Source organism: Magnolia sinica, chromosome 5 (genome assembly GCF_029962835.1).
Source record: "Magnolia sinica isolate HGM2019 chromosome 5, MsV1, whole genome shotgun sequence".
Lineage (NCBI taxonomy): Eukaryota > Viridiplantae > Streptophyta > Magnoliopsida > Magnoliales > Magnoliaceae > Magnolia > Magnolia sinica.
In genome coordinates, this window is record NC_080577.1 from 26697912 (window position 1) to 26710346 (window position 12435).

The 12435-nt window shown below is 40.5% G+C and overlaps 1 protein-coding gene across 1 annotated transcript; it reads right to left on the bottom strand.

The window, feature by feature from the left end:
* Nucleotides 1-3597: 3597 nt before the first annotated feature.
* Nucleotides 3598-6829, bottom strand: LOC131247268 (cell number regulator 7-like). Its single transcript, XM_058247667.1, has 4 exons — nt 6738-6829; nt 5898-5969; nt 4474-4683; nt 3598-3702 (listed from the first exon to the last, which is right to left on the bottom strand). Exons 1-4 carry the CDS (start codon nt 6808-6810, stop codon nt 3647-3649), a joined length of 411 nt encoding a protein of 136 aa, XP_058103650.1. The 5' UTR covers nt 6811-6829; the 3' UTR covers nt 3598-3646.
* Between the last annotated feature and the right edge of the window lie 5606 nt (nt 6830-12435).

Here is a 12435-nt window from a genome sequence, read left to right on the forward strand (position 1 = left end):
TAACATATCTCAAAGTGTTCGGTTGCACTTCATATGTTCACATTGATGCAGAGCAAGTAAACAAGTTGTATGCGAAGTCCAAGAGGTGTACGTTTATAGGCTACGAGCAGCATGATTTTGACTACCGTTTTTGGGATACAGAAAACATGAAAATCATTAGAAGTAAAGATGTAGTCTTCAATGAAAAGGTGATACATAAGGACATGCAATGTGCAGCAAATTAAGGCCAATGCGAAAGAATTCGTAGAGTTGGAAGAGTTACTGGACACGGGTGTAACAGTGCCACAGGATGATCATGTATAGGAGCATTATGAGGTAAAGCCACAGACACCGATTGTGAGGAGGTCTACTTAGGAGAGGAGACCTACGGTCTGATACTCACCCTCCTTACATTATCTACTGCTGATAGATAATGATGAACCAGAGTGTTTTGAAGAGGCATTACAGTTAGATACACAGATTAAGTGGGAGCAAGCCATGGATGATAAGATGGACTTTCTTGAGTCTAATCGTACATGAGACCTATTTACTTTACTTAAGAGTAAGAAAGCTCTTCATAACAAGTGGGTTTACAGACTGAAAGAGGAGCATGATGGTTCGAAATGGTACAAGACTAGATTGATTGTGAAAGAGTTCCAACAAAAGGCAAGTATCGACTTCACTGAAATATTTTCACCAATGGTGAAAATGTCTACGATTTGCATGGTCTTGAGTATAGTAGCCACAGAGAACTTATATCTAGAGTAGCTAGATGTTAAGACATCTTTTCTTCATAGGGACCTTGAAGAAGAGATATACATGCATCAGCCGATAGGATACGTGGTACCAGGAAAGAAAAACAAGGTGTGTAGACTGAAGAATAGTCTATATGGCCTGAAGCAAGTCCCGAGGCAGTGGTACAAAAAGTTTGACAGTTTCATGTCGAGAAATGGTTTTAGGAGATGTCATGCAGACCACTGTTGTTTTTTGAAGAAGTTTGATACGTCGTACATCATTTTTCTTCTGGACGTTGATGATATGCTTATGGCCGAATCAAGCATGAAGGACATCTCAGATCTCAAAAGACAACTGTCTAGAGAATTTGTCATGAAGGATTTAAGAGCTATAAAACAAGTCCTAAGCATAAGGATAAAGTGTGACAGGAAAAACAAGAAACTAGTTTTGTCATAGGTTGAGTACATAGCTAAGGTACTTGATCGATTCAGTATGAGAGGTGCTAAGCCGGTTAGCACTCTATTAGCCAATCACTTCAAGATTTCTAAGGAGCAAGGTGTGAAGACGTAGGAGGAATGAGACAACATGTCTAAAGTCCCATACACGTCAGCTATTGTGAGTCTCATGTATGCTATGGTGAGCACGAGGCTAGATATTACTTAAGTAGTGAGAGTTGTTAATAGGTTTATGAACAACCCTGGGAAGGAACATTGGGAAGCTGTGAAGTAGATCCTTAGATACCTGGTAGGTACTAAGGATATAGGGCTATGTTATGGTGGATCAAAAATCAAGCTACAAGGTTATGTAGATTCAGATTTGGCAGGATATATCGACGGGAGAAGAAGTACTATAGGATATGTCTTTACTCTAGGTAATGCTGCAGTCAGTTGGGTCTCTCAGTTATAGAAGATAGTATCTATCAGTACAACAGAAGCAGAATATGTTCCAACTACAGAAGCGTGCAATGAGACGGTATGGATGCAAGGTTTCATGAAAGAGTTGGGTAAGAAGCAAGCAGATTGTAAGCTGTATAGTGACAGTTAGAGTGCAATACACTTAGCTAAGAATTCAACCTTTCATTTAAGGACTAAGCATAATGACATCAGATATCACTTCATACGTTCATTATTGGAAGATGGATCGATTGCTCTGGAGAAGATTCATACAAGTGAGAATCCTGTATATATGCTAACTAAGGCAGTCACACAAGAGAAGCTGAAGCTATGTTCAGCTTTGATTGGTCTTCAGGCTTGAAGAAGGGGAGGTGGTGCACTTCGGATATAGAAGACGAAAGTTTATAGTGATGTATATCCAAGTGGAAGATTTTTGAGATGCGGAGCCACATCTGGACAGAACCGCTCGAACGGTCGAGGAGCTTGCTCGACTAGTCGAGGGTTCGCTTAACTCAAAGTCCAGCAAACAAAATTGATTTTTGGTCCGAGGTGCTCGAGCGGTCGAGGCCCATGCTCGACCAGTCGAGGTTATGTAGATTCGTTTACTGATTTTGCACGGACTGCATATTTTTTAGGCGATTTCACAAGGGTGCGGAAGGGAAGTTACCTAAACTATAAATAGGACCTAAACTATAAATAGGGGTTCCTAAGTCTATTCTAGGAAATGAGAAAGGGTTTTCTAAGCTAGGCTAAGGGTTATCTTTGTGCATGGGAGTATCAAGAGGTTAGTATATTGCTTGTAATCTTCGTTTTTCTTCATAGTGGAAGTTTGCATCCGTGGTTTTTTACCCTTGTTGCGATTTTTCTACGTATATCTTATCTTGTGGTTTGTTTGGAATGCTTTGGTTCTTCTTCTAGATTATATTTCTTGTTGTTTATCGTTTGTGGGTGAGACCGGAGATTGGATCTTGGTTTACTGCGTTGTTGGCATGCTGCGCAACACTATATGCATTCACTTAGCTTACACCACTTATGCTATGTGAACATAAGATTTTATATGTATCAAAAGGGCTTTATAAGGCCAAGGGGAAGGCTTAAAAGAATATGGGTGGAGGAAGTAACAAAAATATTCGATGAGCTATGGTTTAAATGAAGTTATAGCCTTTAATAGAGTGAAATAGGGAAATGAATTTAAATAGTTGACTTCAATTAGTTAGGATAAGGGTTAGATGAGGATAATGTAATCATAAGTGTGCATCTAATGTCCCCGTGGGTACACCAACACCCTAGAGGTTACACATATGAATGCCCATTTCAGGTTCGACATATGTATGAAAATGTATATAGGTATTGTTTACTTGGCTCGAACTTAACTTATTAATTAATACTCCTATTTGATATGGCTAATGAAAAGCGTCATGTGCACTTATCAGATACAAGCCCTTCTATAAAAAGCAAATATTCTTACCAGCACACATGGCATGGCGGCATATGATAGACACGAAGATTCTTGTAGGCCCTTGCCAAGGCAACTTACCAGCCAATTTACAAGCCCCACTTAGCTTTGGACTGGCCCGAGCTTTTCATTGCGTTAGATAGGACTTGGCTTGGCAGGTCAGGCTCAGGCCCAACCAAATATTTTTAGCCTCAAGCTTAAGCATATTGAGCTAGTACCCATGTTAAACTCAGGCCTTGGACCTTGAGTGTTTGGCCGGCCTTGAGCTACCTCGGTCCACTCCATTGCCTCCCCTAGCCTAAGTACATAGCACTTCCATGAACTTAGACACTTAAAACCGAGTTAAATGCATTTTGTACATTAAGCTAAATACACAAAGCTTTCTGCCTCATTTTCAAACTCAATAATATTCTCGTGAGGCCGGCGGAAACTAATAGAAGAAAGTGCTTCACAAATGTAAATAACAATAATAAGTAATACAAAGGAAACATGAAATAATAATATCCCTTCATCTATTTGTCTTCTCTGTGATAGCTTAGAGTGGGCCAAGCCTGCGAACTGGATCAGATGTAACGATAAGGTCTTATCTATGCATGGAAGGAGGCATTTGAGGAGGAGCGTTCGGAGGACCAATCCAACCTGGTTTTTGCACATAAATTAAACATCAGTTATCATGTACCACCATGGAATGAGCATTCGGAAAGTTGTCAGATGTGACTCATCTGAGTCGAATCAGATTCAGTCCAACCAATCTAGTTTGACACTGTGCGTAAACCTTGAGTCACATAGGCCATTCAAGCCCGGACTTGGGTGAGTCATGACTCAACTTGATACTAGACGAGTCGGCACAAGTGGCTAGATTGCTATGAAATTATTGTTAGTGGTACCATAAATATTTTATTTCTTTGCAGAATTGATATTTGCACCCACCTTTTCATTTTGTTACAATTTTAAAACGCAAAAATGAAAATGGACCTATCAATATGAAAAAGGTAGAGGGCCAAAATTCATAGTTAGCAGAGGAATGCTACCAATTGCAATCAGCTACCCAGCTTAGCTGGGGACACATCTGGACCGCTCTTCATCTGGGCCTTACTAAGGCCTTAGTTCATAACAAATAATCTTATAATACATTTAACTAACAATGGCTTGGGAATTTTGCTGAGCAAGGCTCATGCAAATGCCATCATATGTTAGAGGACCTGGTCCAAGAATCAGGTTGGTCCACTAATCAGGTAGGCCAAAAAAAAAAAAAAACATATATGGCTGACAAAGACAGCCATATATAGTTTTCTAATTCCTCTGCTTCTTTCTAATATTGTGGTCCACATGCTGAGTAGACCAACCTGATTTATGTGTGAGGAAATTTAAAAAGAATATATGAAAAAACCCAAATGAGTAGCTCATGACCTTTAGAAGGGTCCAAGCCCCTGGCAGTGAGCTCGTCATGCTCTTGACACAAGGCACAAGGTCCGCAGCAGCAATGAACGCAACAGTCATTACAAGGCTCAGGTGGTAAACCGTATTTTTCCCTCAGTTTCTCTCTATACACGCATCCGTACAGCCAGTGACATTGAAACAACATCAAGAACCCATACACAATACCTTGTCCGATGCAAGCTGAAATACAAGCTCTAGGCATTAGTATTAAAGTTAGTTATCCATCAAGCCATCCTTCTTCATGTGGCTTTTATGCACCAGATCCAGACCGTTCATCCCGTGAGCCCTACTGCAGATGGGGTCTACTCCAAAATTGGCAACACCCCAAATGATCCTAGCCAAAGGTTGGATTGTTACCAAGATGGTTGGTCAGGAGAAAGAAAGTTCAACCCACGGTCAACATTCAATTGGCAAAAGTTCACTAGGATCATCTGACCTTCTTGGTTTTTGGGGTATGGCCCATCCTCAGTAGAGCCCAACAGATGAATGGGGAGTGATTGATAACTAAACTGGATATGTTCCAGTTCATAAGCCCTTCATAAATGTAACAAATATGTAAGGTTCCATTCAGGTAGGGGATCATATACGGTTGGTATTAAGTCTAATCCTCATTTGGCAGGCCCATACTCTCCACACAAATGCTGCTAATTAAGCTTGTGATAGGAAAATGCTACTTTAGTGAAGTTAATCTTATGTAAAGGGTAAGGCCCATCTAAGATCTTCTACCCAAATGGACCCTAAGTTATAGATAATGTGTTTGGATGCACAATAAAATTGAATTGCGAACGTTCAGTTTAATGAAGAAAAAATGACAAACTTAAGGGGAGCATGCCACCACCATGTACTATAATAACATATAGGGGCATGACCTAAATCATCCATAAGGGGTACCACTATGTAGATGCCCTGACAGCCCAATAATCAATTCAATCCATTAGTCAGGTGGGCCATAATTTACAAAATAAATGTACAATTGTAAAAAATAAAATAAAAATTAAAGGTTTTACCCTATTCCCTTGTATTTGAAATCATAGTAGATTTGCTAGGTAGACCAGCTTTATTTTTGGGTGAGAACATCTACATGGTTAGACCCATTTAGTGGGTCGCTAGGATATTGCACTTGTAATCGAAATGTTGAAATATTCAATTCAAGCGGTTTTTTTTTTTTCTTTTAACATACCCCATCCAATGGTAAAACTATCATTTATAAACGGTTCAAGTCTTTCCAAAAAAAAAAATGCAAACTCAACACTATAGTTATAGTGTTTCATATTGCAATAAATCAGGATATTGAAGTTGCAATTCAATCTGATTTTGCATCCAAACAGACCCAAACCATGTTGTTCAAGGATTATATACTTCTTTTAAAATAAAAATAAAAATGGCATACTTACAACTCCGCCCTTCATCTACCACTTCTGCTATCTGTCCGAAAGTGACACACGGGAGAATGCATGCAATGCAACCTGCAATCCATCCAACGTTACGCACCAAAAACAGTATTATACAATTGAATGTCGAATATGTACAAGTTCATCCGGTTTAAGTCTTTACGGGTCGGGCCCATGGTTAGGTGATCCATACTACGCTGTATGATGGACGATGGTGTGGACGGTCTACCATGACCGTTCAATTGGTGTCCACCCAATAGACGGCTAAGAAAGAAAATAGTTAGGCCCAATGGACCAGGCACCAAATATCTCCCAGATGTAAATGTCCCAAACCTTTCAACTGGAAGTAAAGGAAAAACATGTTCCAAAAAAAATGTTATAATCCAGGCCGTTCAGTCTCTTCATCTTGAACGGATTAAGGGTCAGACCAAAATCAAATGGTTTCTTAATTCAGGTGGGTCTCAACGAAAATAGATGGGCGTTACCACGTACCCATTACCCTTTCTGTGGCAAACCTGATCTTTGTACCGGGCTGATTTATGGGCCCTTTATGTAACTTCAGGTGACGCATCCAATGGACGGATTGGATGGTGTTCACACGTCAAGTGGGGTCCCCATCTGCCCAGTACCACCGTAGGTCTACGTTGGTGCTAACAGAGAAAATGCGGCAACGGTTCCCATTCAACCAATAAAATACAAATCTAAGCTCCTGAAATCTTGGGATTTTTTGGGGTGGGCCAACCACCGAAGTCCCATGAGATCAACGTTTTAGATCGCTGAACCATGGGACCCACTTGTACTAGAAACTGAAGTGGGCGAAACATGAAAAAACAAAGATCTTACAAGTACTCCCTTCTCCGCTCCCACAAAGGCCCACAGACCACTTTGATTGCTGACGGTTCGTAGCAATATTCATGGTTGATAATCACACGAAGTTTGTTATATTTCAAGTATACCAACCTAAGATCTACGTCCGATATATATAGACGCACACATCTCTGGGGATGTCTCATGTCCAACCGGTTGTACCATGAGATACTTTCCACCCAACGGATCACTTTCAACCTTTCACGTGCATGACAAATCCAACCCGTCTAATAGGTTGGGCCTACCATTAAGAATCAACATCTTAAAAATATGTCTAATAAAATCATCATGTGGGACACATCATTGAAAACAATATCTACCCAGTGATAATAAGAAAATTAAAGTACGGTCTACCTATTGAGTGGGTGTGGATGATTTTTGGATAAGTTGAGCGTCGTGGTGAGTAAAATATATTGAACAGATTAGATGTAGAACATAGATGACAGATTGCAAATTATTCATTGGATGGACGGTAATTTGTGGTCCAACGTGTCGGACTTGAGACCTTCTCCGCATCTATAAGCTTACACGATAATAGCCATGGTCGACTTAATATATTTTACAAGAGGAAGCTTCCATTGTAATTATTTTAGATTAGGACGCGCGGAATTTGAAAAACAATGATACTCTGGTAGTGTGATTGATGATACACAGGCACTTAGAAATTGTAAACATGCCGTACAAATAAATTAATTAAACTGTCCAAATTATGGGTTTTAGTTTACATGTATAAAGAACCAAAAATTATGATCACTTGATTATCTGACCATCGGATTTATTGGATGGTCCTGTTTAAATAAACAAGTGTCCATGTATCAGAGATTTAGAATAGTTCAACCGATCTGATTGTGGGATCTGTACTTAGATAAAGTGGGTTCCACAGTTTTGGTTGGGTTCATTTGTGTTAACGCATGCCACGTGTGTACTTTCTGAGTGCATGAGTATCTAGCGTCACACTTACCAGAGTACCAAATAACTCGATATTATTTATGTGCTGGCCGGCTTCTAGAGGCGATGAATAGCAGGACCCTGGAGACTCGACCGAGGACGAGGATTGGGTACTACTGCCCCACCATTACCTAACTAGAGACTGAGGGTCCTGGAAGGGCCTCTGTGGGGTCCACCATGATGTATTTTTTAATCCAAACCGTCCATTCATTTTGAAAGATCATTTTAGGTGATGACCCCAAAAAGGAGCAGATAAAAGGCTCAAGTAGACAACACCACATGAAACAGTACGGATTGAATATCAACTGTTGAAAACTTCCCTGGGATACAGAAGTTTTGGATCAAACTGATGTTTTCGTTGCTCTATGTGACCTTATGAGCAGGTTGGACGGCGAATAAACATCACGGTGGGCCCAAGGAAGGTTTCAACTCAGTTGTCATTGTCACTACAGTAAGCAGTGGTGTGGTCCAGTTGTGCCATCAATCTGCCTCCTTATGTGATGAAAAAATTAGCACCGTGGGCGCTAACCTTTTATGCTTTTTATTTATTTATTTATTTATTTTTGTATGAAAGGCAAAAAACTTACTTCAAGGGAAGGAGATTTTTAGGGTATGGATAAAAGGTTTTGGACAAAAAAATTCCTGAATTTTACGTCAACATGAGAAAAAGGTAGAAGTATTTTCATATTTATAAGATCTTACGGTACAAGTTTAGATTAGTAAGTAAGTTTTGTTTGGGCCAAATAAAAAAAAGTTGGATAGTTAGTCACGTCAACAATGAAAAATTAACCTTATGTGATTCGTCCTCGAATGAACCGTAAAAATGAATGGAATGTGCGGATAAAACATATAGGTAATGGTGGGCCCCACATAGCCCCTGCCCGGACCGTCCATCTCTAGCTGGAGTAGTACTCAAACCGCGTCAACTTTGGCCTGCTGGGCCTCACCAACGACGGTTCGACAGCACAATCCTAATGTTTCTATTTGTGATATAAAATGGACAGCTGTAAAGGAAAAGTAAAATACACATTTAAACTGAATACACAGTATCTACTATTCCGAGAGAGCTTTTTGAGGAATGGTCCATCTGTGATGGGATGCAACAGATGTATGGTCTGGATTACTGAGACATTGGACCATTTATCAGAACTAAAACGCGATTATGGATACCATGCAAATAGTCGGGTCTTGGATCCTGTAACTCTACACAGAAAATGATAAATCGTTGGTCCGCGGCATTAGTAAACGCATGGATAGCTGACTCGCAGGGCTCCTAACATGTGGACCCATGATTCGATGATCCAAGCCGTTGATCTCATAAATTCTACCGTAGATGGGATCTGTACTCGAAAATCCTAACACCCCGTGTAAATGGAAGTATAAAAATGAAAAGAAAATTTTCAATGGATCGCTTTCAACTCGAGAAATCCTACATCAGGATATTCTTGAAGCGCTATCATTCTTCACCGTAACTTATGGTAGGGAAGAGAAGATGGACGGTTAAAATCATCTGATCATTTCTACACGTGGCCCCAAGTGGCGACACGTACTAACGTTCCTGAGTCGCAAGAGAGGTCAAACGAACTCGCACGTGATATCTTGACCTGCCTGCCTAGAAATTTTGAGTTCATAGTTACAGAATCCTGCTGCATCAGATAGTGGACAGTTTTCTGATACACCCATTCTCTGTAAGTGGCCCCATTTTCGGTGATCCAGGCCATTGATCTCATTAAGCCCACTGAAAATGAGTGATAATCCAAAAGAATTCCACAATAGAAGATCCTAGGCATTCAATGTTTGACCTTCTTTCTATACAACCTAAATATCATTCTCTTAACCGACTATTTTTGGACCATGGATCTAAGGTCTAGGGATATCTTATCCGAGAGATTTTTGCAGAATCCAAAATCCAGGAAAGGGCCTGTCAAGGGAACGTTCTGGATCACCAGACCATGGGACCCATTTTTATATATGGGTGCATCAGATTCCATAACTTTTCTAATGCAGTAAAGAAGATGCATGTAAGATGCGTTTGTCTTTGATGCGTCCAATATCAACGGTGGATATTCCTTGATGCGTCCAACTCCTGGTCATAATAGCTGGGGTTAGAGGAACGCTACAACCGCATCAGAAGGGTTTATTACTGATTAGGTGTGGATGGGCCATAGCCCGAGTCAATCAGACAAAGATAGCCGTTCGATTGGTACGATGAAACACGAACGCCTAACTCGTGGCAACAAGGACACAAACCATCCAGGCAGTGGTATGTGGGGCCCACCGTGATGTATGCATTTTATCCACTCGGTCCATCCATTTTTTCATATTATTTTAGTGTATGAACCCAAAAATGCTGCAGATTGAAGTTTCAAGTGGACCACCCAGTGGGGATTGAACAGCAGCCATTGAAAACTTCTTGGTTTGTATGAACTTATGAACTTGTAGGAGGCAAATCAACGGTACGATGACCCTTGGGAAAGTTTTATCCATGGGTGGTAGGAAAGTTCTAACGATGGTGTCATTATCATTGATGATTCTTGTGGTGTGGTCCACTTGAGCCTTATATCTGCTTCTTTTTTGGGCTCGTAGCTTAAAATAATTTGAAAAAAAATAAATAAATGAATGGCATGGATAAAGCCCATATACATCATGGTGAGCCACAATATACCTGCCTAGATGGATTATTGTCCCGGCAAATCGAGTTGTGTGGGGCCACTACGATGTATGAACTTTATCCAATCTATCCATTTTGTCAAATATTAATTTAGGTGTGAACCCCAAATAAGGGCAGATTCAATGCTCATAGAGGTGTACATGGGTCGAACCGGGCTCAACCTGGCCCGGCCCGGTCACCAGCCACACCCAGCCCGAACTCGGCCCAGCCCGGTCACCGGGCCAACATGTCTAGCCCGAACCCAGCTCGACAGCAATCGGGCGAGTTCGGGCCAGTTTCGAACTTTCGAATTCAGGCCAATCTCGAACCTGAATTCGGGCCAATTTCTGACACTATATGCCGATTCACCATGATAATATGCCACTAGTAAAAATTGAATTCATTTGCATCAAAAATAAGATTGAATGGAACATGTGCCAAAAGGATACAACAAATCAAAGAAAACCCACATTTAAGGTTAAGCAGTTCAATGGTAAGCTTCACAGTTAAGGTAAATCAATCTATGGAGATGTAATAGGTTCCACCCAAAAGCATGTATCCATCATATATCTTTTCTAGAAGACCGTTTTGTAAGAATAGCAACTCAGGTCACCAACATGCATCACTTAATGGGGCCACATGCAAAGATTTTTGGATAATTGGAACTGTCCATCTTATTAGTGTCACTGTAAATAAGATTATCTATCAATGCAATCAAACTATGATCCTGATCATTGATTCGTAAAGCTGAATGCAATCATGAAAAAAATAAAAAATTCCTTTACAACAGTTCACAATTTTCGGGTCGGGTCGAGTCGGGTTTCGGACCGAGTCAGGCCGAACGGTGCCCTATCCGAACTCGGCCCAAACTCAATTTCGGGCTGAGAAAAATCGCCCGTCCCAACCTGAACTTAGTTTCGGGTCGGGCCAAGTCGAGCTTTTTCGGGTCGAGTCGAGCGAGCTAACCGGGCTAGCCCGGTTCGTGTACACCCCTAAATGCTTAAGCAGACCACCCAGCAATAAAAGCTTATCAGGAGCTGCTTAAGTCATGGATCAAGTTGATATTTGTATTTTCCTATGATTTGGGTTGGAGGCAAACAAACATCATGATAGCTCTAGGTCACTGCTTCCTGTGATGTGGTCTACTTGAGCCTTAGGTTTGCCTATTTTTTTAGCCTAATACCCTAAAATGATATGGCAAAATGGATGAATGGGGTGGATAAAACACATACATCATGGTGGGCCCCACAGAGCACCTGCTTGGATGGATTATTATCCAGGAGAGGGACTTCCAAGCAGCAATGGCCCATATTTATTGGGCAAAACTCATCCAATCACTTCTACGTTTGGTCTATGGGCCATCCATCTATTCCCTCGAGTCAAAGTAGATTGATGGCCGTTATTCCATACACCTTTGCCATGTGTATGGTAGGAATGTCACCTTATCATTTATGTTTTGCACATTGTAATAGCATCTCTCATGGGTGATATTTGCTAATGAAGAATTAACCTACTGTCAGTATGCAAACCACGCCCAGGGCCTTGACCTCTTAATAAAAAAAATTGATAACTTAATTATGGTCTAAATGAATTTATGACCCTTGTAGAGTGAAATGGAGAAAAGTATTCTAATAGTCGAACTTGTTATTGCACTTATTTTGTGTATCTATTCATCAGTCACGTGCGTTCATGTGTTAGTGAGTTGTTGACCCCTTAAAAGCTGAAGACTGAAGACACAAGAGGACAAAATGCATCAAGGAGTGAAAAACATGTAATTTGAGGTGCCTTCATGACCTTATGCTTTTAAAAAAAAAAAAAAATTTAATTTTTTACATACGTACACTTATGACCTTATGCTTAGACCCAAAATAACCTAACCTCTAGATGATTCATTCTCAAATAGGTAAACCCTTGTTTGATCATCACATAAGTTTTAAGAGCTCATTTAGAACATGCTTAGATAGGATTTAAAGGTCCCGAGTTGCTCGAAAAAAAAACTGCCCAAATCCAACTAACTCAAAGTGAGTTTAATCGATCAATCGAGCGATCGGGCTCAATTGATCGAACATGGCCGAA

What these genes read in the sequence shown, in the direction of transcription:
- LOC131247268 (XM_058247667.1), bottom strand. Translation starts at nt 6,810, where the DNA reads ATGAATATTGCTACGAACCGTCAGCAATCAAAGTGGTCTGTGGGCCTT. An exon ending in GGTAGATGAAGGGCGGAGTT is followed by an intron (nt 4,684 to 5,897) that starts GTAAGTATGCCA and finishes CTTGTATTTCAG; the next exon opens with CTTGCATCGGACAAGGTATT. An exon ending in GGGCTTGGACCCTTCTAAAG is followed by an intron (nt 3,703 to 4,473) that starts GTCATGAGCTAC and finishes TGCAAAAACCAG; the next exon opens with GTTGGATTGGTCCTCCGAAC.